At 39.3% G+C, this 27,644-nt stretch overlaps 1 protein-coding gene and 1 long non-coding RNA gene across 2 annotated transcripts in view; both read right to left on the bottom strand.

Annotated features, from left to right (window-relative positions):
• The window catches only part of LOC139735431 (RNA polymerase I-specific transcription initiation factor RRN3-like), a 43,411-nt gene extending 35,398 nt beyond the window's left edge, over positions 1-8,013 (bottom strand). The window contains exons 1-7 of the mRNA XM_071646185.1: positions 8,005-8,013; positions 7,454-7,543; positions 6,088-6,235; positions 4,418-4,523; positions 3,175-3,244; positions 2,337-2,435; positions 1,503-1,586 (exon numbers count right to left, since the gene is read on the bottom strand). Coding sequence (XP_071502286.1) covers positions 1,503-1,586; positions 2,337-2,435; positions 3,175-3,244; positions 4,418-4,523; positions 6,088-6,235; positions 7,454-7,543; positions 8,005-8,013 — 606 coding nt within the window. The remainder of the gene's footprint in view (positions 1-1,502; positions 1,587-2,336; positions 2,436-3,174; positions 3,245-4,417; positions 4,524-6,087; positions 6,236-7,453; positions 7,544-8,004) is intronic.
• Positions 8,014-8,426: 413 nt separating this feature from the next.
• Positions 8,427-12,069, bottom strand: LOC139735441 (uncharacterized). The gene is made up of 3 exons (XR_011711208.1): positions 12,027-12,069; positions 10,598-10,690; positions 8,427-8,484 (listed from the first exon to the last, which is right to left on the bottom strand). It is a non-coding gene; the product is annotated as an uncharacterized lncRNA (long non-coding RNA).
• Between the last annotated feature and the right edge of the window lie 15,575 nt (positions 12,070-27,644).

Here is a 27,644-nt window from a genome sequence, read left to right as displayed (position 1 = left end):
AAGAATGGGTCAATTATAATCTTTTCACTGGCAACTCTGCGTTTTACTGCACATCTTTTATTAAAGAAAGATTAGATGGGACTGGTTGAATCTGTTAAAGTCTGCACAAAGTCAGAAAGAAATTTACAAGAAATGACCAATTTCAGAGAGAGAATTACAATGATTTAAATCTTAAAAGAATGTGTTGCCAACTTCAAGATGAATTATCCATTGAGAAACAAGACAGCCATTGAAAAAATCTTGTAACCAAAACAAACAGGTTTATGTGCACATTAAAGGGTCAAATGAAAGAGAATCTTTTTTTTCCTTTCTGCTTTTTAAACCTTTTTTTTTTCTTGAACACCAACAACGAATAACAAGTTAAAATAAAAAGATAATTATCAAACCACAAAAATGTAATCTCTAGGACTTGCTGGACTAAGGAAACTGTTTAAGATTGCTGGGGCTGAATTTGAAAAAAAAATTGTCACGTTGCTGACAGAGCTGTGTAATAATGATCACATGAATGAAGACACAATCAAGTATACAACGTTTCGTAAAATCAAGCTCTCACTAGCAAGATATATAGAAATAAATATCACATGAATATCAACCATTTTCAGTTGGTTTGCCCTAACACTATTGTCCATGGGAACTGTTGAGTATGGCAAGTTAATGTCACTCACAAGCTTTCACCTCCTTAACGCATTAATGATCATTTTCAAACCCACTTTTTATTTGCTTTATAGTTTCATTTTAACATAATACCAGAGACAAAGGTAGTACGGATGAAGAACCAAGCTGCTTACATTCTTTAGAACATAGCATTGTTAAACAATGCTTTTAAAGTCATCGTCATTCTTAGGGATAAATGAGTTAAAGGACAAGTTCACCTTCATAAACATAAGGATTGAGAGAATGTAGCAATATAAGTAGAACACATCATTGAAAGTTTGAGGAAAATCAGACAATCCGTTCAAAAGTTATGAATTTTTGAAGTTTTTGTGCAGTAACCGCTGGATGAGAAGACTACTCCAGTGTATGAATAACTTAGATGTCACATGCGTACAACAATATAAGGAAAATATAAAGAGAATTTCACAAAATGCCATCTTTTGAAAAAAGTACACATTCCCCTGACTCGTTACCGACAAATGTTATGGGTAATATTATTCCCCCTGCCTTTAGAAAGAGGCAAGTCAAGAGCTCTTTTATTATGCGAAAAAAGTGAAAATATGTTGAATTTTCTTTTAAATTTTCTTTATACTGTTGTACGCATATGACTCACAAGCTGTAGTAGTCTCCTCATCCAGCGGTTCCAATACAAAAATTTTAAAAATTCATAACTTTTGCATCGATTGTCCAATTTTCCTAAAACTTTCACTGATGTGTTCTACTAATATTGTTGCATTCTCTCAATCCTTATGTTTATGAGGTGACTTGTCCTTTAAAGAAGGGGTGCTAGATACCTGTGACATCGACTCTGGTAAATAAATGAAAAATTTAATTTTACTGCTGGTTACCATGGCAAACTGGGTGGCCTCCGAGGCATCACCATCTTGGTCCTGGTCCTTTGGTTCCCAGATGTCATCCTTTGGTAAGCTCACCTGTTTTGTTTTGTTTTTAAATGGAAGTGGATCATTTTGAAGTATTAGGAAGTACACTAATCTTCAGCTTAGACATGAGTATGCAAGTTTTAGTGACCAAAACAGGCAACAGAGATAATAACATTAATCACTAACAAAATAACATATATGTTGACAACAGCAAAGTGACATAGAACACAGAAGCGGAAGTAATGTTAAGTTTACACTGAACTTCCAATGGATCCCTTCTCTCTGAAAATGTAAAAGACATTTTTACTTTGGCCTGTGATATTTCTGATAGCTATATCCTACCCGCTTCAGATCATTCTTCAGAATATTCACTATATCATCATTGGACTCTCTTATCTGATCATCTGAGCAACAAGCAAAATAAGGACCCACATACATTAAATAGCAGTGTTTAAATATGAATACTATCCCGTACCCACAATAGCTCTCCCTCCCAATAAAAAAAAAAGGCATCAGCAATTCCAATTTACCATGTCATCCCATAAAGAAAGAAAAATATGCGCCAATTTCACTCACTCCTGTCAAAATTAAAACATGCTACATCTGCTACACCTGTTCTCATCAACACTAACACAGTAACCTTTCCCCCAAAACACACACTCACTCACACACAAAACAAAACAAACAAAAAAGAAAATAAACATGTAAATATCATCATCACAAATGTCAAATAAGACCAAAAGAAAAAAAAAGGGGGGGGGGGGGAGGTATCATCAATTCAAAGATGGGAGGAAAACTCACATCAATCTCCAGGAGGCGGTGGACGACAATCTCCAGGATACTGCAGCAGAGCTCTGGCTGGTACCTGCTGAGCTGGAGCAGGTTCCTCACGTACCATTCCTGAGAGCAACCAGGGGGCATAGATTAATCAACCCAACAAGGTCCCATAACCAAATTTCTGTGGATTGGTGGTGATATCATGATCTATAATGTTCATTGTTTGTGTTCCAAACAGTAGAGTAAAATTCAATCTTTCATTGAAGTCCTTGTTGCTCATACATGACTATATGTTTTAATTGCAGAAATTTCCCAAAAGCCCTTCGATTGCTAAATTCATTATTCCTAAGTTGGCAACATTCTTAGAGGTACAATTGTGTTCTTGCATTAATTTGCCAACTTTTGATAACTTTCCTTCTCATTTTTTGTAGACTTAATTAAATGGATGTAACCAGTTCCAACAAACTCTCTCTGATATGAGATGCTGTACAAGTGGAAATTTTTGCGGAGTTGAAATTTTGCGCAACTACATAGAAACCAGCACGAAAATAAAAGCATGCAAATATTTTTGCTTGCTATATGTTCCAGTAGTTCATGTCTTGATTCTGCGGAATTTAAAACACGCGGAACTCATCTTACTTGGCCAAGCACGAAAAATTACTCCAGCAAAAATTTTCACTTTTACAGAATACAATGAAAGTTGGAGTTGCCAATTTAATAAAATAGTTATACTGTCTGCAGCAAATTCCACTATGACTTAATGGCCTAGGCATGCTCAATTAATTATCTCTCATTGGGTCTACGAATGATCAAGAGTCAATGCACAGATCGGGCCACCCCATTGAAACTGGTGGAAACTTACCTGAATGTACCCCGAATGTCTCGCAAGCGGGAACTGCTCGGACAGCACGGACAGGAGATACTTTGGAAGTCTGGAAAAGCAAAGTCATTACAGAAGAGAGGCCTTTATAGGGTCAGTGCTACAAATCACAGGCATTAATCTCCACGGTACTGTTCTCTTGGTCTTCTCAAATATAACACCTAAGATGGCAGTACAAACAATTTGGAAACTAGTCATCTAATCTCACTGTCACAGACATACTGATAATTTCTTTTGCAGACTGAATCTATACATCTAATTTATCCCCCCCCCCCCCACAAAAAAAAAGTAGTGTTATGTGTGATAACTAGTTTATACAGGCAAACAGTACTAAATTTTTAAGCTCTGAAAATGAAAGACATTATTTCTACGTGGGGAAAAAAAAGCTACCCAAGGTTCGCGCTATAAATCTGTAACGCGACAAGGCCTCGTCGCGAGGCTTCTTGACTTTCTTCGTTCAAGTCTCGCGCAACTTTTGAGACCAAATTTGCAACGTCCGCGCATACTTTTGCGAAGCCACGCCCATTTTTGTAATGGAATGTCGCCCCAAAACGGGCACAATTTTGTGATTTTGTGTACATTTCCTATGGAAAACAGTGTTCTGTCATGAAAGTCATAAAAACCTGATTATTTTTACAATTAATCACTTTTACTGATTAATTTTGTGCTAATTATGGTAGAAAAGTGGTCAGTGACAATTTCCAATGAAAAAAACAAAGCAAAAACAAAAGTTGAAAACAAGGAAATACATAAGAAATTCTGAAAACAATAAAATACATCAGAACTGAAATGAGTTTTGGAAGTTTTTGTGATGTACAATTGTTGAATATGCTAAAACAGATTTACAGATCAAAAATTAGACTCTCAATGCTTTTAATTATGCTAAAATATGATCTTGAGCTTAATTTGCATAATTAATTAATTAAAATTAGAAATTGATTGTTTCAAAAAATCTTATGACACAATCTTGTAGATTATGACTAAGGGGGGGGGGGGGGGGGGGGGGGGGGCGGAATCCATCCCCCCCCCCCCCCCCCCCCCCACCCCATAGCCAAAAAAGCCCGGCCCCTTTAGGGTTAAGGAGCATCTTTTTCCATTTAAGTAAGACTAATATCTAATTTGTCATCAGAGGGAAACAAAACATGAACTGATTATCAGCCTTTCATCATTCAATGAAAACTTATTTTCTCTTGTCCTATATACATCCACGTGACCACATACTCACAGGGGAACGATCTTCTGCAACTCCTGCAGAGTCTCGTGGACGAAGCTGAACTTCTCCAACTGTGCCTGATGGTGCGCAGAATCCTCGCTCACACAAGTGTCAGCAGCTACCAAAAAATAAAAGACGGAGGAGAAATGGATGAATGACATTGCAAGGAAACCAGGGCCCCATTGTATGACAAATGAGATTAAAACTAGATATATCGCTACGGCTACTGATATGCCTCCGCCATAATGCATGGTTTTCCTAATAGGTCTATAGTACAATGTCTTGACAATGTGTGATGACAGTTTCACACAATTGGCAAAATATTAAAATGACAGGTTTGACACAAATGTGCTGAATGTTCACTTTCCTAGAACTAGGTTCAATTGGATGAATGATTAAAATGTCAGAGTGCAGGTATTTGGGGAACTGATGATTTTTACTTGACTTTTGACCCTTTTATAAGTTTATGCATTGAGTAATTTTCAAGGTATTGAGAAAAAGTATAATTTCAGTATCAAATGGGAAAATAGCATTATCTAAACCTGGCCTTTGACCTTTGACCTCACAGTTCCAAAGAGAATCACTGTTAGGTTGAACATGCATAAATATGTAAGTTTCATGATGATACCTTGAGTTACTTTCGAGATATGGAGGAAAAAGTGCAATTTAGCACTTTCACTTGACCTTTTACCGTTTGACCTTTGACCTTTTGGCAAGAAACTTCCCCAAAAATATATATAGGGTAATACATGCCATACATCAAGTTAAAAAAAAAAAAACCTTCAGGCATATTGCATTTTAAGGAAAGTAGTGATATTTTGAGGAGTTGACCTTGACCTTTGACCCCCTGACCTTGACCCATGACCCCACAATGACCATGACCCATGACCCCCAACTTCCCTAGATAATCACTGCCCATCGGTACAAGCATATATACTTGAAGATACCTTGAACCATTTGCGAGATATGGAGAAAAACATGAAATTTCAAATTTTTTTCAAAAAATAACCTGTGACCTTTGACCTTTGACCCTGTGACCCTAAAATCCACACAAAGTATTATCCCCCAAGGATATACCCTCATACCAAGTTTGATGTAAAACCACCACACGGTTCTTGAGATATCGACAAAAACAAAACGGGACGGACGGACGTACGGACGGACGTACGGACGGACGTACAGACGTACGGACGTACGGACGTACGGACGGACGGACGGACGGACGGACGACCCGAAAACATAATGCCTCCGGCCACTTCGTTGCGGAGGCATAAAAATATGTAAAAAACCTCAGTCATAAGTCTCTGAATATCCAGTTCTGATTGGTTGATACCTGACTTATGTTTGGTTTTCTGACTTGTGTTTGATAGCATCTTTTTAAACAACAGGGCCCAGAAAGTAGAAAGACACTTATGGAAGCATATAAAGAAACAAGAAGATACTTTTGGAGTGAACATTAGGAAGCGTCTCTCATGTCAGCATACCAAAGATTCAGAGAACTTGGAAGCACAGTAGAAAAGATTTTTGAATTTCAAACTCATATTTTCCTTAAAAACAGAAAAAATGCACATACTAAGCATGCTATATGAAAGGTAAAAAAAAAAAAAGATCATTGTAAAACCACATTTTCTTCCTTCAATGTAGAGAAAACATACAAAATATGGCAAGAACAAGAAACATACCAGTTGACGGATCTGTCTCTGGGGCAAAGTGCCGAACGAGAGTGGTCAGTACTCTGGTCAAGTAGATGGGCTGTGCCGAGACCAGGTCCACGAGGAGAGCCTGGTACTGACCTTTGACCTCCCCATCATAGCTGAACCAATTGACACGCTGTGTGTAAGGGATTGTACAGGAATTTGTCACACACATTTTGACAGTATCAAAACATGAATTTGTTGCATCAATGTGTGACTGTCCTACTAATTGTATTAATACTGGAACAAGTACTCAGTTGTGATCACTGTAGCTTGTCAAACTTCATATGATGATCAAATTCATTCACTTGTTCACGGGATGTCCTTCATTGATTTTTTTTTCAGTAACATAATCATACAGAAATAATCATAAACATTTTTCAAGCAATTCATAAGTGATTCCACTCCATGATTTTTTTCTTGATCAATGCATGAATAAAACATTCACTAAAAAAGAAAGAAAAAAACAACAACAACAACAACAAAACACACACACACACATTCATACACACACACAACTGATTGACAATGACCATATTTGATCAAATCTGTTTGGTAAAAATAAGAATGGCTTGATGTGTATAAGTAGGTTTGAAATGTTTCAAATGCTGATTATGTGACGTCAAAACTGGGCAGAATATCTGCACTGCCTCTTTCATGCTTTTGTTGCAATTTCAACTGCTTTTTGAGAAAAGTTCTTGGCAGATGGAAAAAATGCTCAGTAGCTTGTAATTCTCTTTAGAGTTTAAAGGGACGGTACAGTTTTGGTGGAGATGGCGCTTTGGGTTTCAAACTTTTTGTGAGATAATGAGAAATCTCTTATGAAATACAAATGAGCTAGGAATTCTAAGAGGAATTCAAAGTTTATTTGATGAAAATTGGTTTTGAAATGGCTGAGATGTTCAAAAATAAAGTAAAACAAGGTGGTCTTAATAAAGGTGGGACCCACCTTTTATTAGGACCACTCTGTTTTTGTGTTTGTATCGGCCACTTCAAAACTACTTTTCATTGAATAAACTTTTGAATTCCCCTCACAATTGTATGCTCCTTAATATTTTCATATGTGGCTTCTAATCATCTTGCAAAAAGTTAAAACCTGAAACCCCCATCTCAACCACAACTATATCCTCCCTTTAAACCCTCATACTCACATCATCTCATCCATTTCTATTCCCGCACGGATGTAAAAGTTTGGAGGCATTCATTTTTTTTTTTTTCATAACTGACTTGATTACTGACACAAAAACTTGGATGTGACATGGTCATAAAGCCCACAGAGGGCATAGGGTTAAAGAATAGAGTGATGGGTAGAAAACAGAAATGAAAGGTTGGGCAGAGATGTTGGCATCCTCACCAGAATGGCCCTGACGAGGGCTTCATATTCATTGACAAGCAGAGACACGCAACCCTGGAACTGCTTCAACCAGTACAACAACTCTGGTCCCTGAAGAGAGAGAGAGAGAGAGAGAGAAAGTGAGGAAAACAAAAAGAAGAAGAGAAGGAATGAAGAGACATAAAAGGTCACCTCAAGAGCAAAATTTCTGCAATCTTTGGTGATTAAAAAGGAGACCTTTTTATCAGGCCACCTCACTTTCATAAGTACTAAAGACAACCAAAAAAATTATACAATTACAGTTCACTTCAATTGAAGTATCGTTTCAACAGCCACTATTTAAACAAATACCCTTGCCCAAATGAACAATACTTACAAGGAGTATTTTCAGAGTCTGGGGAAATCATTTTCTGTTTTCTTTTTTCTTTTTCAAGAAAGAAGTAACTTCATCCCCTTCCCATGAAAGGGGGCATCCTCTTTTAAAATGCTCTCCAGACAGAAATTGGCATTGGCGAAGAGTGTGTTAAACTTTATGTCCACCTATAGGCTGGTCTAGCAGTAAGGTAACAGACCACTCCCATTTCTTTAAGGTCATTTCTATCATGTATTACAAATCATGGATATTTCTTTCCCTATGTTCTTGTAATGGAGTATTTCATTCACCTGCTCCCTCCGCTTAAGCTCCTCAGGCAGAAATTCAATTAGTTTTTGCTAGGTAGGGCAAGCCTACAGCAAGCTTTGTGGTTGTTCAGGGTAACTTTTGTGAACAAAGCATGCATAGAATTTAAACACATTATTGAAACGATCTGCTTACTTGGAATTTGCATTTTCCAGTAACTTTGTTCATTCATCATGTGTGAGTACCATAATGGCAAAGAATCAACCAGACAAGTCATGAGTTTTTAATGCTCATATGAACCTTCTTTTCCATGAAACCATCTCTGATGCCAAAGAAATGAGGAATACAACCTCAAAAACGGGTTCTTGCTACTCACTTTAATGAAGGTGCTGGGTAACCTCTCTAGGAGCTTCTGGTAAGATGACGAGCGTCCCTGGGCGAACAGTGAAAGAATACAAAAATAAAACAATTAATGCATTACTCGTGGTAACATCCCATTCCACATAATCAGACCCTTGAGACACCACTGAGAGACCCAAAAGGGGCAAGATCTCTTACAATTCTTCAAGATCAGATAAAATAGTGTCTGTTTGGAATGGCTCTAGAAAACCCTTGACAGATCATTGAAACAAAGATCCTACACACTATAAGATGGTCAACTCTCAGTCGAAAAGTGAAACGCTGCCGCTTAGAATTGTGGGATTTTTAAGGAGTGCGCCAACAAGCGTTGAGCGGGGAAAGTTTCCAGGTGAGCTGTACTTTCCCGATATGTTTGTGTAGGTCCTCAGCTCCGCTCGCAGGTCGCTACACCTGCTGTGACTGGCACCTCCACAAATTATTGGCAGCAGTTTTTTGCAAAAGGCTATCGCTTGTTCACTCTATACCTGCTCAACGCTAGCGGGCAGCAGCCACTTCTGTTTCACCAGCGGCCGTGTAAAATCGGAAGAGTTGATCATCTTTATGGAGTGTAGGATCTTTGATTGAAAGGCCAAAAAGTAATTTTCCAACAAATGTCTCAGAGATCTCTGTGTGGGACCTTGAACATTGCCAAACATTCACTGAGAGACCAATAAGACTATTGGGAGATCACTGAAAGATCATTTGAAATACTCCCTGAGATCTTCAAGAGATCAATCAAGATCTCCGAGAGCCCTAGTCTTTCAATGGCCCCTCAATGATCTTTCAATAATCTTTCTGTGAATCTTTCTCCAAACATGTGGCACAACTTCAGAGACTGTCAAAAGATAATTAAAAGACTAGTACCATCAAGTCCCTGTGTGCTCACTGAGAGATTGCTGAAAGACTGAGGCACTGAAAGACCACTGATTGATCTCGAAACCGCTGGAAGACCATTTTGAACCATTTCAACAATTTTGGGAGGCCATGGATACCATGAAATTCACTGAAAGATCATTTAGGACTCATGAAGCACCTCAAAGATCACTAAATGTTAAACTGAACTATCATTATGAGATCTGCTAATTTTTTATGGTCTTTTAGAGGTCTCGCCCCTGTGTGGAATGGGGGTATAATTTCTATAAATATAAATTCCTCAGTATAAAATTTTGCTAATTTGATTCATTACACCACAGCAACAAAAAGTTGTCTTTAAAATAGAGAGTAGATGCTTCTTCGCACATTCTATTCAACAAATACAAATTTGTATGTGTACTCTCAACCTTCAGCCTTTCTACAAGAGTATATTCACTTAAAGGCTAAAGGATTGGAGTTCAAAAGACAGAAAAGACCCATATTAATTTATTTTTCTTCAATCAAACAACAGAAACAAAATCAGTATCTTATAGTTATTAGTATTGACAACCAACATCAACATGACAATGTAATTAAATGTTTCATTTGGCCTTTTTCATGAGCAGTAGTGTACAAATTTGTAAATGTGGAGTAAACCCATGAAATACAGTGATTTTTTACGGACTGTGTTTCCTTGAATACCCAGCAAATATAATCAGATACCGGTACGTGTAATCATACCAATGATTGATATCATTCAATTGAAAATCTATTCACAGTTCTTCTTTTCTCTGTATGCTGACAGGTCACACACAACTTTCTTCTAAGTGTACTAATGGTTGTGCAGCTACACATAGTCTAGTCCTACCCATAACTCCATCAATAATTTTGGAAAGAGTTCCTTATGTCCCCCCCCCCCCCCCCCCACACTAATTTGTTCGCAGCATTGCTGGAGGATATTTCTGAACTTTACAGCCCTGTCACAAACTAATGGAAAATATCAAAGATCTTATTACAATATGTTTAAATTAAAATTTTATGACAACCACCGGCCACAAAGCCTTCATATCATTTTAAACCCTAATACTGACCCTAACACTAACCCTAATCACAGGGGTCCCGTGTACCCTAATGGGTGGCTGTCTCAAAAGGAAGTCTTCCCATAAATGGCATAACCTTTAGTTAGTTTATTATTAGTAAAAAAAAAATGTAATTTATTTATTTTGTGCAAATTAGTGGGGGGGGGGGGATGGGACATAAGGTAAGGAACTCTTTCCTTAATTTTACATTCATACCTTCTTATAACTCGCAAACACATCCTCGATGGTTTTCTCTGTCAATTTGAGTGACCTCTTCGGTGTCTTTCCCTTCTCCATCTTCCTGCAAAACTGAAAGAAAAGATAGGACGGGATATCGCTTTAAAGAATTCCTCCAAGTCATGAGAAATTTCTTTTAATTACCAAAGCAATCGGACATAGCACCAAGCACCACTCAAACAAAATTTAAGTGAGCACTGAAATCCGTCTGAATCACTTAAGATCCGGACTTCAGAGGAAGCTCATACAACCATGTACAATGTAGGTGTATTAAATAGAGGGGGGTACATATCCATATGGAAGTCTTTCCAAACTATGTCTAGAAACTAGATCTAGATCTAGTCAGTGAAATGCTACCAAGTGTCAGGTCTTGCAGGTCACCAACAAGAGGAATCCCGTTCCTGCCTCCTACACCATTCATGACCATGTACTACAAGTTGTCCGCTCAACCAAATACCTGGGTGTCCATATCGATTCAAGATTGAATTTCAACAATCATGTGGATACCGTCACCAAGAAAGCTAATGGTACTCGAGCCTTCTTCTCACGCAACCTACGTCACAGCAGCCAAAAAGTCAAAGAAGCTGTCTACACAACATTCATCCGACCAACTGTCCAATACGCAGCGACTTCATGGGATCCGCACACACAACGGAACATACACAAGCTTGAGCAGGTTCAGAGAAGTGCAGCTCGATTTGTCACGGGCGACTTCGAAAGATCTAGCAGCGTCACAGCCATGCTGGATCATCTCAAGTGGCCTCCACTGCAGGAATGTCGCTCCCAAAATCGTCTGCTGATGATGTATAAGATCAGACATCACTTGGTTGACATCCATTGGCAGACTTACCTGACCCAGCTCTCAACATCTACCAGAGGACACTGTTCCCGATTCACTATCCCCCACACCAATACTACAGCGTATGCCAACTCATTCTTCCCACGCACCATCCGGGACTGGAACAGCCTGCCTGTTGATCCTGCCACATACCCATCCCTCATCGCCTTCAAAACTGCGCTGAGGGAACTCTGTAGGATGTAACTCTTCATCCAGAGATTTTTACTCGCACCTGTAAATATTTTTCACCTGATTTCAAATTTCTGTTGCCCCGGTGCGGCGTATGCGCATGTTCTCGCAGTGCGTTCATCCTCGACCATTTGAGGGCAGCACTTTATCGGAAGAAGAAGAAGAAGAAATACAAAGATCAACACACATGGATCTGAACATTTCGGACTAAAAAGCGTTAAACTTATACTCGTTCACCAGACATGTCGAGCGACAAGGCCTGTTTTCTGTTGCGTTTTTCTTTAATATACTATAAATATAAAGATGCCTTATAATGTTAATCATCACTTGGAAAGTCATTTATCACTTGGAATACATAACAGCTACTGACATGCTTTTTACCTTCGGATAACAGCTGTCAGAACAACTTCGCAGCCACTCGCTCCCACGTATTATTGTAACAAACGTTAGTGCTTGCATTTGTCTTGCACTAGTTAGCCTACACCATAGAGATGTATACTAAGAACACTAGAGGGCGGACTCCGTAAAATCCCTGTGACCGATAGAAGGAGGAGTTCGCCATTTTGGTCCGGGCAAATTTCGACTAGCGACCGTACCGATAACGTGTAGCGCTACGGAGCATTCAGGGAGATCGACGACGGGATGCAACGGCAGTAGGCTGGCATCTATGCCAAGGTCTCCATCGGAGTTTGGAAATCGAAAAATGTTCTTAAATTCGCAAATTCTACTTAAAGTAGCATAGATCTATGTTGCAAAATGCCTGGTTCATCAGGGGCGTCACCAGCTTTTTTTCAAGAGGGGTGCGTTTTGACACTAAATGTTTACGAGATTTTTTGGACAGACATTTGGAACATAGGAAGCTCTCAATCCCTAGATTTTTACTGTTTTTTGAGGGAAACCAAGCGGGGAAAGGGCACCGGCGTAGATAGGATTTAATCTTGGGGGGGGGGGGGGGGGGGGGGGGTAGTATGCGAGGGAGCGAGCAAGGGTGGGGGGAGGGTGTAGAAGTGCCGGAGGGGGTTGTACCCCCTATAAATGGATTATTGAATGACGGTGTGAAACGACAAATTACTGGCAGCGATATCAGGAGAATGGCATAACGGCTACATGCGAGCGAGCAGAGCGAGCGAACTTGAAAATTTTGACATTATGCCGTTTGTAGCCATATTTTTTTGCTTTGGAAATGAAGGGGGGGGGGGGGCACACCGGGCGCAACTGCTGGCAATTACTGGCAGCAACATCAGGTGAATGGCATAATAATCAAATGCGAGCGAGCAAAGAGAGCGAGCTTGGAAATTTTGACATTTTACAGTCCAAAAACTGCCATTTGGAGCCATATTTTTTCGCTTTGGAAATAAAGGAGAGGTGGGGGCGCAACGGGCGCAACTACCGGTAATTACTGGCAGCAACATCAGGAGAATTGCATATCAATTAAATGCGAGCGAGCGAGCGAGTGAGCGAGCGAGCTTGACAATTTTGACATTTTACAGTTTAAAAAAACCTGCCGTTTGTAGCCATATTTTTTTTGCTTTGGAAATTAAGGGGGGGCACACCGGGCGCAACTGCTGGCAATTACTGGCAGCAACATCAGGTGAATGGCATAACAAATAAATGCGAGCGAGCGAAGAGAGCGAGCTTGGAAATTTTGACATTTTACAGTCCAAAAACTGCTATTTGGAGCCATATTTTTTCGCTTTGGAAATAAAGGAGGGGTGGGGGCGCAACGGGCGCAACTGCCGGTAATTACTGGCAGCAACATCAGGAGAATTGCATAACAATTATTAAATGCGAGCGAGCGAGCGAAGTTGAAAATTTTGAAATTTTACAGTCCAAAACTGTTTGTAGCCATATTTTTGTAGCCATATTTTTTTTTTTTTTTTTTTTTTGCTTTGGAAATTAAGGGGGGGGGGGGGGCGCACCGGGCCCAACTGCCGGCAATTACTGGCAGCAACATCAGGTGAATGGCATAACAATTAAATGCGAGCGAGCGAGCGAGCGAGCTTGAAAATTTTGACATCATACAGTAAAAAACAAACAAACTGCCGTTTGTAGCTATATTTCTTCGCTTTAGAATTTAAGGGGTCGCATCGGGCGCAACTGCTGGCAAATACCGGCAGCAATATAAGGAGAGCATAATGATTAAATGCGAGTGAGCGAAGAGAGCGAGCTTGAAAATTTTACATTTTACAGTCCAAAAACTGCCGTTCTTAGCCATATTTTTTCGCTTTGGAAATTAAGGGGGGCGCACCGGGCGCAACTGCAGGCAATTACTGGCAGCAACATCAGAAGAATGGCATAAAGATTAAATGCGAGCGAACGGAGCGAGCGAGCTTGAAAATTTTGACATTTTACAGTCCCCAAACTGCCGTTTGTAGCTATATTTTTTCGCTTTGGAAATTGAGGGGGGGGGGGGGCGCACCAGGCGCAACTGCCGGCAATTACTGGCAGCAACTTCAGGAGAATGGCATTACGACTAAATGCAAGCTTGAAAATTTTGACATTTTGCTGTCCAAAAACTGCCGTTTGAAGCTATATTATTTTTTTTTTTCGCTTTGGAAATTAAAGGGGGGGGGGGAAGCCCGGTGCGCCCCTCCCCCTGGATCCGCCACTGGTAGTCAAGGGTGTGGGTTTATGTTCATGACTAGGGGAGGTTCTAGGTGTTTCAAAAAACATTTCCCACTTTTGATCATAAATATTTCAAAAACTATTCATTCGATAAAAATGTCATTGATATGAGTAATAGCTGGATAGTGTACAATTTGGTTTGAGGTGATTTGCACATGAAAGCATAAATCAGTTTCATTAAATCTACGATTGATTTTGAAGTAAGGTTTCAGATTTTGGTCAAATTTTAACCCTCTGTACAAAAATTGAACTTCGCACAGGATCCAATGATGTGTATGTGAGTGTGTGCTGACAATGGCCCTGAACAATGGACATGCCTGAACCACCTGTTGACTAGGCGTCAGTCTGGCACTCCCTGTCACATGAATGCTTAATCAATAATTCATGTGGATTGCCCAGGGCACTGCTAGTCTGAATTCATGCACAGTAAAGTGCTTGTAAACACCACATTTCATTCCAGCTGGCAATCATTTTCAAATTTTGCTTCACATATCACTAAATTTGGGATATAAATAAGCATAAATGATCTAAAGTTCCTCATTTCAATACAACTGTCTACTAATCAAATAGACAAATTTTTTGCTTTTTCGATAAAAAGAGATCATTTTTGGTAAAGAGCTCAGCAGCATTTATCATTGGGGCGATTTGTTTCAGAGTAGATTTATTTAAGGCTCCATATACACAAGTGTATATATACTCTAATTGATTTTCTTTACTTCCTGTCACCACGTTTACGATAGAACAGAAGGTATTCATTGTAATTTTGTTTTTCAGAAGTAGAGAGAGCACTGACGCGACTCAACGACAGTATCGACAGGCGTTTGACTTTACACAGATACTGCCAGAGGCTGAATAAAGACTAGCTGTGATAGTGGAATTTCTCATGAATGAATAATGAAGCATTCAAACCCTGGCCATTGTTCAGGACCATTGTCAGGGTGTTAACCACACACTCCCATACACACCCACTGACTCCTGTGCAAATATAGAATACCAATGCTATAGTGCCCGGACACTGTTCATTGAACCACGTGTACCGGGGAAATATGACAAGGACAATACATTCGTACACACATTCAATTACCCACACGCATATACACTGTTGGACGCGAAACAGTACCGAGAGGAGAGAAGACGGTAACAATATACAAGTCTACGAAGAACAATAGACGGGAAAGGAAAAGGAGAGAAGAAAGAAGAGAGGTCTGCACACAGAACACGCCAAGTGCTGCGACATCAGGACAGGTGAAAGCTCAAACATAAATTATAGCAATTTAAATTATCTAAGATTATAAGTAGAAAGTAAATGTTTTCTGAGTTTATATTTAAATGTGACAAATCTGGGGGAATCTTTTAAACTATTATCTAAATTATTCCAAAGTCTGGGTCCGGTATAAAGAAATGTATTTTGGGCATGTGCGGTTCTCATTAACGGAAGATGGAATTCGTCGGATCGTCGCGTGGGATAGTTATGAACATGACTGTTTCGATGAAATAAATCGTGGAATATTTTAGGTAAAAAGGTACTATTGTAATTAAACATTTTTTTTCCCGACCTGTGTATCTCAAAATAACTACATGTATATTGTTATAGAATAGTATATCATTCACTCATTATTTATCTAGCGATCCACGTCCGACAAGCTTTGCTTTTTAGTGGATCACTATTTTCCATGATCGAATTTATTTTCCGCTCGCCCACGTAGTATTTGTACAGTGTTCCTCTTTATTATTGTACATATATGTTGTTCTATAATTTGTCTCGTATATTACATGAATCTTTTGCAAGCGTTTGAACAATATCATTTAATGACATGTATACATTGTACTATGTTTTTGATTTTCGTTGATTGGAAATAAACTACGATTGAATTGAAAGTGAAATTTTGTACAGAGGGTTGAAAATAGAGCAAAGTCTGGAGCCTAACTGTGAAATGAATCATGGATTTCATGAAACTTATTTATGCTTTCATATTTAAACCACCTTCAACCAAATTGTACACTATTCAGCTATCACTCATATCAATGACAGTGTTATTTGATATATAGTTTTTGAATTATTAAGAATCAAAAGTGGGAAATGTTTTTTAAAACACCTAGTATATGACCAGCGAGGTGGCATCGAAGTGACCAAGCGGGGAAAGGATGTCCAAAATCTGCACTTTAGAGCATCCCCTAAACTATTGTGCGTGTTTGTTTGTGTGTGTGTATATGGAAAAGTATAGGAATTAGCCCAGGTCAAGTCTTTTTATTGGCAATGCAAGATATTTTTATATAGACTAGTATGTAAAGCAACACTGCAAAATCAATGATCTAGCTTTGATATAACGAAGGTACAAAGGTGTACATTCTATACATCACATTGCGCAACATTGTAGCGACTCTTCGTTCGGATGTACTGAGTACACTTCGCACATCCTGCTTATAATTATGCAGAATGCCAACCAGGAATCACGCTGAATCACAATGTTTTGTCGGGTCCGGGTTTTTTGAACAATGTTTCACACTATATACCTATTTAATTATGGTTAAAAGAAATCATAGAAAAAATCTTATTTCTTGATCACCCTTTCATTCAAAAGCAGTTTACTAACACTTGAACTACTATTTTGGTAAGTCTTTTTTTTTAAACCAGTGGATTGGGAGGGGGGCGCACCCCCCCCCCCCCCCCCTCCGTAGTTACGCCACTGCTTTTGGGTGAAATAATTGGACAGATTTCTTGAATTCTAACAAAAAAGCAAGAAAATCTTTTCATCGCGGGAATTATGATTATGTGGGGTGGGGCAGTTGGTGCGCTTGCCTTCCAATATTTTTATGGGGGCAACATTTTTGTTTTCTTTCAAAAGCAAGAAAATCTTACTTCGGGAATTATTAATTATGGGGGGCAAAATTAAAATATGCTTGCCCCTCCATTATTTTTATGGGGGTAACTTTTTGTTTTTCTTTAAAAAAAATAAGAAAATCTTCTCGTCTCTGGAATTATGGGGGGGGGGGGGTGGGCAAAATGATATGCTTCCCCCTCCATTTTTTTTTTCAATTTTTTTTTTAATGAGGCTAAGGCTCGTTCTAGGGCTGGCAATATGGATTGGTCAGAAGTAACGTACATAGACCCTACATACTTGTTGTATATAAGTAGCTCACGTACATGCAAACGTGTATAAGTGCTCCGTATCGTACGGATGTACAGTACGGTCGATAAATAGTATAACACTGTAGAATACAGTGCTGCAGAACCAAGGGTGCGAATTGTTTTTGCCGACGATTTTTTTTTTTTTGTGCGTGTGTGTGTGTGTGTGTGTGTGTCCCTGGTGGAAAATATAAAAAAAGACAAAGAAAAGAGTAATTACTAGTATATAGCGTCCGGCGTTGAGGTCGCTCGCAGACTGATTTTTTTTTTTTTTTTTTTTTTTTTTTTTTTTTTTTAAGGATCTGAAGGGGGGTGCGTTCGCACCCAACGCACCCCCCCTGGTGACGCCCATGTTCATGTGCTGCTTTTGGATGTAGAAACAGGAGAATAGAAGGGGAGCGGAGATTCCTTTCACAAGTAACTAAAATTACATTTATAGTGTGTGTTAAACAGATTGATTCAAGGCCAAAAAAAAAGAAGGAAAAATAAAAGAAAAGGTCTTGCAAAATTCGTCAGGGGCACTCCGCCCTCCCTCAGCTATTCTCGATCTATTGCTACTATAATATAGATAGCTAATACAGTACATAACTATATGCAAGTATTAAGGTCGGCGGAACGGGGGAGGGGGCATTTGCCCCATTTCAAAAAAAAAAAACCTCCCCTTTTTAAGTTAAAAAAGTGCTCATTTCTAAGTGCCCTATTTGGCCATTGAGCCCCCCCCCCCCCTCAAAAAAAAAAAAAATCGTTCCTCCACCCTTTGCTATACCAGCAGTTAATTTCACTAAGATAGTGTGAGAAAAGCTCAGAATACGTAATATATGCCTGGTGACAGGACATATGCTCCGGCATTGATATCTTTCTGAAAGTAGAATTACCATCATGGGTCTGATTGGGCTTTTGGTTCTTGTAAGAAAGGCAGGGTGAGGATTAGGATTAGGGTCACCGTGGGTGTTATGATTTGGGTTAGGGTTTATGTAAGCTTCAACATTAGCATTTCGAGCTTGAACATCAATATGTCATGGAACCAATATGCCTACACGTACTTATAAAAATGATTTATTTCATTTCCACCACCACCAGAAAAAAAAATAGAAATACAATGAAACACTCGTATACACAGATAGGACTATAGAATGCAGTCCCCTCATACAGAAAAAAAAAAATATAACTGCAAAAAAAAAAAAATACAAAAATTGACGCAGTATACTGTATCACAAGGGGCATCCGGCAGTCTAGAGACCAGGGGTGGTATTCTGAAATCCTTCCTAGGAAGAAATTTCTTCCTAAGTCAGGATTTTTTCCTAAGTGGTATTCTGAAAATCTTCCTAAGTTTCTTCCTAAGTAGACTTAGGAAGAAAATTAGGAGGGGGCGGGAATATGTAAATTTCTGACTTAGGAAGAAGTTGGTATTCTAGAATGCACTTAGGAAAGAATTTTAGGAAAATATTTAGGAAAGCTCCACCCCTGTCCTAAGTACGTTGTTAAGAATAGCAAACTGCAAGCATCGTGATAGGCGCGCTTGTCAGTCATTGCGCGCACATGTACCTTGATGCGCGAAATGAGCGTGAGAAAGGGGACATCCCGCGCCCTCGTGTATTTGACCCTACGTCATAGTAATATGCGATTGTCATTGGCAGACATCGGTTAGTTCCTTATGATACGGCATTTCGTATTGGCTTAGGAAAGGACGTGGGCGGGAATAAGGATGGCCTAATTTGCATTAAGAAGTGCCTAGGAAGAAATTTCAGAATACCAATTTTGTCTTTCCTAGGCACTTCCTAAGTTTCTGACTTAGGAAGAAACTTAGGAAAAAACTTAGGAAGATTTTCAGAATACCACCCCAAGAGAACCCTTTGTATTGCATGGACCATGGTCGTGTTGGTCGGCTTGAAAGTATTACCTCGTTGAGAATAAAGTAATTTTTTTATATTTTCATTTTCTTTACCACTCACAATAAGAGATTGCTAGCAACTTAAATTTTTTAGTTGTTTCCTTCTCTCATCTCCGACCCCCTCATCTTTTTGCTGAAAGGCAATACGTGTTTGAGCGCTTGTTGTATACGTGTTCACGTGTCCACCACTACTGCGCTGCCCGGACCGATGCTTGTTTTTGCCCGGACAAAGATGGCGCGCGGCCTCTTCATCTCGGCACACGAGCACTGCGTACGCGCCACACGCAGTCCGCGCTCTAGTATATTATTAGTATACATCTCTATGGCCTACACGCGTACGTACATGCACAAAGCATGCGGCAAGTTTCGAGAGCACGTTGTAAGCAGTCATGTTCACCCTAGCATAGATTCGTCCATAGCAAAGTCGCCCAACTGTATTCCACTTCGGATTAAACACGTACCGAGTCGTCCTCATGCCAAGTGATCCATTCCCTGATCTGAGGGTAGATTCAAGCATCCTTACAGTCTGCCGTAACGTGATATCATCGTTAATCATTTTGTGTTTTATCTGCAAACCCTGAATACATTGCAAACATAATCACACGGTGTATGTGGGGGGGGGGGGGCACTGAACTCGCTTTCCGTGATTTTTTTTGTTGATTTTTCCTATCAAAAAAGTGAGAAAAATAAATATTCACAGATATATGTGATTGACTACTATCACGATATATCACCTCTTGTTCCGTGCGTGCAACATCACTGTGTATACTTAGTGTATAATGGAAGTTGGGGGGGGGGGGGAGCCCCCAATGTAGTGGATATGAGGATGAGGGAACCTTTGAATTCATTTGAATGGAATTGACAGATCAATAATAATGCACACTCTTTGATAAAAATATTCTGAAATTTGTCAATCTCCAAAGTGTACTACGTGCATGTATTGAAGGGCAGGGGCGGATCTAGCTTTTTGTCTCGCCCACCGGAGGTGAAGGCGAGACTAAGGGATCCAAATGGCGTCCGTCCGTCGTCCGTCCGTCGTCCGTCCGTCGTCCGTCGTCCGTCTGTCGTCCGTCCGTCGTCCGTCGTCCGTCCGTCGTCCGTCGTCCGTCACAAATGTTAAAGTTTACCTGCAAGACTCTCTTATGATACATAACTTGGCAACTGTTACAGCAATGGCAGCCACACTTGGGTGATAGAAGCACTAGGGGTATCTTCATGTTATGGTGTTGTCAGAGGTCATGTGATGAGGTCAAAGGTCATTTGAGGTCATATATTAATGGGTATGTGCAAGACCCTCTTTTCTATGTTAAAGTTTACCTGCAAGACTCTCTTTTGACAAATAACTTCACATAAGTTGCTTGGATTACAACCTAACTTGGGTCATAGATGCACTAGGGGTACCTTCATGTTATGGTGCCGTTGGAGGTCACAGGATAAGGTCAAAGGTCATTTGAGGTCATACGTTAAAGTTTACTTGCAAGACTCTCTTATCACTCGTAACTCGACACATGTTGCTACAATAGCAATCAAACTTGGGTGATGGATGCACTGGGAGTACCTTCATGTTATGGTGCCGTAAGAGGTCACATGATAAGGTCAAAGGTCATTTGAGGTCATACATTAAAGTTTACTCGCAAGACTCTCTTATCACACATAACTCAGCACATGTTGCTACAATGGCAATCAAACTTGGGTGATGGTAGATGTCTCTTGGGAAGTTGAAGGTAACCACAAGGTCAGAGGTTACAGACAGGGGTCAACGAACTTTTAGGGCCCAATGTTAAGTTTTTAGGGTGCATTTCGTTTATGGCTCATAACTTTTGATCCCTTTGTCCGTTTGTGACCAAATTTGGATGGAACATGTCCCTTGGGGAGGTGAAGGTCGTCACAAGGTCAAAGGTCACAGACAGGGGTCAACAAACTTTTAGGGCCCAATGTTATGTTTTTAGGGCGCGTTTTGATTGTGGCTCATAACTTTTGATCCCTATGTCCGTTTGTGACCAAACTTGGACGGTAGATGTCCCTTGGGGAGTTAAAGGTCATCACAAGGTCAAAGGTCACAGAAAGGGGTCAACACATTTTTAGGGCCCAATGTTAAGTTTTTATGGCGCGTTTCGATTATGGCTCATTACTTTTGATCCCTTTGTCCGTTTGTGACCAAACTTGGATGGTAAATGTCCCTTAGGGTATTGAAGGTCACCACAAGGTCAAAGGTCATAAGCAGGTCAAATAACTTCTGGGAGTTATAAAAAATATTAATTCCTTGTACGCGAATGGGCGAGACACAATTTGGCGATTGCCTTGTTTCCAAGGAGGGGTTTCAGGGGCTTAGCTGGGTATTGCGAGCGAAGGGAGCGAGGGGGGGGGGGCAGGATGTGGGAGGGGGTATCTCCCCTCCCACAGTAGGGAGATTTTTAATTTTTAGGGTTGCTAGCTTGCGATTTTAAGCATACTTCCATGCCCTATTTTTCTCTCTCTCTTCTCCCCCCCCCCCCAAATAATTGGGGGGGGGGGCCGCACGCTGGAACACTTCTGGGTTTGTTTGTTTGTTTGTTTTTTTTTGGGGGGGGGGGCAAAATCTCGACGGGGGCACATTCATATGGCGGTGTGACTTTTTTTCTAAAAACGGAGTACAAAATTAGTCGCGTTTATAGAGCATTTAAAAGCAAAAATCTAGGTAATTAAACAATGGAAAGAATCATTGCGAAGGACTATGATTGAAACATACGGTGGTACATTATTCTATGTGACGGTGTGAGATCCTCGGCGAGGGAGCGAAGCGACCGAGCGGGGGAGGGTGTGGGAGGGGAATATACCCCTTCACACGGTAGGGACTTTTTGTAAAAACAGAATATAAAAGTCGCGTTTATAGAGCATTTAAATCAAATTTCTAGAGAATTAAACATAGTAGTGTATAAAAAAATCACTGTGAAGGACTATGATCATAACTTATGCAAACTATTCATTTTACTATAAGTACGGACAGTACGAGCGAGCCACTATCACTTTGTCATTCGTCTGAAATGTATTCATTAAAAGCTAAAACGTAATCGCATTGTTCGAGCAATAAAAGTTATTCTTATATTACTAGAAAGCAAAGAAGAAAAGGACAAATGTATGATAGGGTTTACTAAAGTTATGTTCCACGGGGCACACTCGAGGACACGAGGCTACCATCTTTATAATATACACTAGATTTACTCATAAATGAATATTAGTGTATAGATAATGTATATTGTTAGTGTATATTAAGAAATTTTGCATTTTCAGTTATGAAATTGACAACTTTTAGACAAGAAAAGTGCCTTTCTGTTCATTTTGGTTTTAAAATAATTGATTAATTATTTGTTGTTTGTTTGTGTGTTCTTTCTTTCTTTTTTTTTTTACTTGGCAGCCCAAGGAGGGGATTTAAACCCCTGAACCCCCCCCCCCCCTGTAGATCCGCCACTGAAGGGAACCTAATGGGGAGGGTGTGGGAGGAAATATCCCCCTCGATCGCCAGGGAGATTTTGCATTTTCAGAGCTGGAATTAAGCGATCTGGCGCATAATAAAATGGGTGTAGTATTTGGACAGTTTTCTATAAAAAAAAAATCAAGAAAAATTTCCTTATTTTGGGAATTATTGGGGGGGGGGGGACAAAATTACATGCTTTTCCCCCTTGCCCTCCAGGATCGACGACCCTGTATACGAAGGATCTTTTGCATTTTGAAAATGATATCTCGTAAACATATTTTTAATGGAATTTGGAAAAGTGTCAAACCCCACTTTTGATAAAATATTCAGAAATCTGTCAATCTAAAAGTGTACTATATAAGTTTATGGAAAAATGACCAAACGGGGGAGGGGGTATTCCCCTCCCACGCGCCTAGGGGAGATTTTGCATTTTCAGAACTGAAATTCAGCAATTTGGTGCACACTTTGAGTAAAATATTTGAACAGTTTTCAAGTATCAATAAACGACAAGAAAATTTTCCACATCTCGGGAATTACGGGGGGGGGGGAGTGCAAAATTACATGTTTGCCCCGACCCCCCCCCCCCCCCACCCCATATTTTCGTGGGGAGGCGGGGGGGGGGGGGGGGCAACTGCTTCCCCCTCCGGATAGACGCCCCTGGTATTAGGAGAATATAATGTATAGAGATATATAGAGATGTAGCCAAACAGACGAAAGACTAGACAATGGAAGTTGATCGACACCAAAGACTGATGACAACTGACTTGTGATATCAATAATTATTTGAAAAAATGATTTCATTATCGTGTGATTATACATCTAGATTGATAAAAGACTAATATGTAAAGGAACTTCCCACAAAAAAGCACTTTAAAGAAGAAAGTACTGAATATAGTTTGCCATCACCTGGTTTTTTTTTTTCTTGATTAAATTATAAATCCTCAACCAGCCACATCACTGTGAATTTTAACTTTGACTTTGACTCAATCTATCAGTGTCACATTTTGATGGGAAAAAAACTGTCAGCACAACATCAACATAAGATAATCATATGAAATACAAGTGCGATGTATCATTCTTATCTGAACATATACATCACGAATTAGATACAAAAAGTAGTCTTATTATCATCATCGTTTTCATTAGCCTATGACCCTTCTATTTACTAGTCCGATAAGAAAGAAGTATAATCTAACTGACCGCCATCAGTGGGTGGAGCTTGACAGCTGCTTACCCAAAACAAATAAAAACATGCAACAAATGCCAATAATGTTTACTGTAATTTGGAACAAAAAATGTGGATGGTGTCACTACACGTATTTTTTATGTGTATTTGTGTGCGTCTGTGTATGTGTGTGCGTGTGTGTAATAGCATGCTCTAATGGCACCTTAATTTATGCGGTTGTCAGCCATAACTATGCTATCAAGTATCAATATGCCATAGCTAACCGCACCAGCGACCCCAACCCGTACAGCGCCCCGCCCCGGGGTTATGCCTTAGCATACTGTTATGAACAATGATAATACAATGTATTATGAAAAAAATGATGAAAATTACCCATAAACCACCAAAGCAACAGAACTACACCCCACCCCCGTGAACCGCAACAAAACAAAACAACACTATGGGAACATAATTCTAGGGTGTCGAAACAACCAATGATGGCCTCGATAATTACAGGGCGAGCTGTTAGTAGACGAGGCTCATCCAAAAAGTTTGAACGTAACACACACACAACACACACACAAACAAGAACAGCGGCAACAACACCGACCAAAAGTATTTCGCAACGATTTGAAATACTAGTAACACGCATAATGTAGGCCTAAATGTGTTTTGCCGTATCTGTGTAATCAGGGAGGCGGACCACCTCCCTGCTGTAGTCATACTAAAACTATACGTTCATCAGAATCGGCACGATAGGCCTATTCGCTGACGCCCACTTATCAACAACGCAACATGAGGAAATAGGCAACAAAAAACAACAACACACGTTAGGCCTATTTTCTTTGACACATACATTGCGATAGTGTGATCCCCCCCCCCCCCCAAAAAAAAGTCCTCTCTCCCTCTCCCCTTCTCTCTTTCAGCTTGTCTTTCTGTTTCACGCAAGTAGGCCCTATGTGCACAAACGCGCGCACACACAACATAATTTACATTTAGAACGAAAACTACTTAAATATCTCGGTTGATGGGATGTGTAGTGATGAGACAGCGAAACAATATTTTAAAGAGTCTAATACATCGCATAATCATTTAGCTTATACTCCTAACGTGAATAATGAAGAAAATGATAGACAGATAAATAGCTAGGTAGATTGATGAATGAATTGATCAAAATGCATAAGCAAATTTAAGTTGTAAATACAAGGATGGATAGATGACTGAATAAATTAATGAATATAGATCACAATATCGAACGGATTATTAATGTACGAATAAAAACAAGTGCTAAGAATTCCAAGATATGTAGCAACGGGTGTTGCCAAAGGGCCGGTGATAAGTATCTTATAAGATCTTGCATTTGTGAGTTCTTGGTTCTCTAGGTAGGCCCCTACATGGGTATTCGTCGGCGTTTAGAATCCTGTTTCATGGTCAAGATATATTTGAGCATGTTGAGGAGGAGAGGTGGGCTGCTGATAAATTGACAAAATAGTGTGGGTTCACTGAGCAATACTTTGATGTTACAAGCAGTTTGAGCCTAATGATTACAGCACTTGCTCACCCGTTTGCGTGATTTGTGCATGGTTGCTTGGCAACGATGTTTCTGTTTGATGTTCTTCTTTTTTATGTAATGGAAACTGCGAATTCACGGCTTTATGTGCAATTGTACTGAACATTATATGGTGCTGTATGTTTGTTTGTTTGTTTTGTTTCGATTTGTTTTTTATTTTAATTTTCACATCACAACTTGAAAGTCATGTATGAAGTGGAGCTGTACTTTATTTTTAGCCAAAAAACAATTTCTAACAAACAAACAAACAAACAAACAAACACACTCACAATTCATGATCATGATGGTAGTAAAGATATAAAATTCAACAACCGCCTTATTTCGTGTCCGGTTGTAAATGTTTTGTAACTGTGTTGTTTGAATAATTATGTTTCTAAAAAAATCTATGCTTGGCCATACACGGCATACCCACAGGAGTGGATTTTTTTTCTTTTTTTTTGCCTTAAAAAAATGGAATGAAAGAAGATGCGACTTTAGAATCCGTATAGACACTTAAAATTAGCCTAGTAAAGATACAGCTTTACAAAGATTGATGACAAAAATTACGATACTGAATTTCTTATTGTATGAATTGAGGACGTTAGTTTTTAACTTCAAGTTGAACTATTACAATGTATGTTATGTGCAATTCAACTCTATAATATGCAAATTGAATATCTTAAACATAATAATCTTAAAACCTGTTTGAATAATTGTTTTTTTAAATTAGCTTTTCGTATAATTTTCTGTTTTTGTCAAAACTGTGTAAATGCATTAAGGGGAGAGTGTTCGGCAATTGTTTTGTATCAATGAGCTGCGCACAACGGACTCCTGCTTCCTTTCCATTACTCCTTCCTGGTTCCTGATGTGTTATAACTGTCCCTTCCCGATGTTTTTGTTATTTTGATCGTTGTGTGTGTGTGTGTGTGTGTGTGTGTGTGCGTGTGTGTTTCTATGTGCTCCCATTATGATAGGCCTATTTTCTTCTTTTGTATACAATGTACTTCAAATTTATCGAGTGGCTCACGACGTGTTTGCAAGCTTGTCGTTTACTATAGTTTACATTATATACTTGGTTATTTTTCTTTTCCGTTTTTAAACATAATACAGTATACAGTATAATGTTTACGTACAGTTGTATTTTGTATTGATATTGAATTGACTTTTTGTCGTTACTGTATTTGAAAGAAGTTACGTGATATAATTTTAGAAATGAAATTTGAACTGAAGTTGCAAGAGTTGACTTTTGATAAAGGTGCGAGAAATATTAGACAAACGGAATGGTGGAGGAGGTGTCATCAACATTGTCCCTAAAATAATCCCAAGAAAGTTTATGGAGTTATTAAGTCTTAGTTTTCACAAAGTAATGAGAAGTTGTATACGGTCACAACACCGTGTGCAATTCGGCGAGATGAGGATGTATGTCATGACGGTACCTATCATAACAAAGTCTTCCACTGACCTATAAGCACAAATCTTCGTCTCACTTCTTTTCTTCTTTTTTTTTGGCATATATAAAAGTATAAAGAAAAGTGCGTCCATGCAATTAATGTCATTGTTGTTGTTGATCGGAAGGGTGTGCTCCTGATTTGTATAAACGATTTAGAGGGTTGCAAAATGATGGCATAATGCCCTTATCGTTATTAACATTATGGTGGTTATTGCAACAACAACAAAAATACAATATTGACTTTTCCGCAAAAACATTATGTAACTTAAAAAATATATGGTCTTCTTATGTTATGTCTAATCTTAATCAAACTTATATACCATTCTTTGTTTAATCTCATTTCATTCATGAAAGTCAACATGCAAATAGAGTTTAGAATCGCACTTATCATTGTTATTTTTTTTTTTCTGATGAGAAAGTCACATAAAGTCACTGCCGTTTGTGGGAAATGAACAATGTAGCACCCCTTCTGAGCTTGTTTTCACCAAAACCAAGATCGGCCAAAATGACGACTAAAAATAATACGTTCGGCTTTTATTGTTGGGCTTTTGCTGACAATGACGGCTTGCCCAATAAGGGGACTTACAGTTTACCTATAGTCTCTATTTTCGTCAATGATGTCACAACTATTATTTTCCGCAGTACTCGAGAGTTAATGTTATACTCACCACCACCAATGATGGCGCACTAGCAGTGACAGTGTTGCAATTCTTTCCGGGTCAATCTTTTATTTTTAGG

This window comes from Diadema antillarum, unplaced genomic scaffold, assembly GCF_040938485.1.
Source record: "Diadema antillarum isolate AM-2024a unplaced genomic scaffold, OU_Dant_1.0 seq00000578_RagTag, whole genome shotgun sequence".
Classification (NCBI taxonomy): domain Eukaryota; kingdom Metazoa; phylum Echinodermata; class Echinoidea; order Diadematoida; family Diadematidae; genus Diadema; species Diadema antillarum.
Note: the sequence above shows the minus strand (reverse complement) of the source record. Positions and strands in the feature narration are given on the sequence as shown.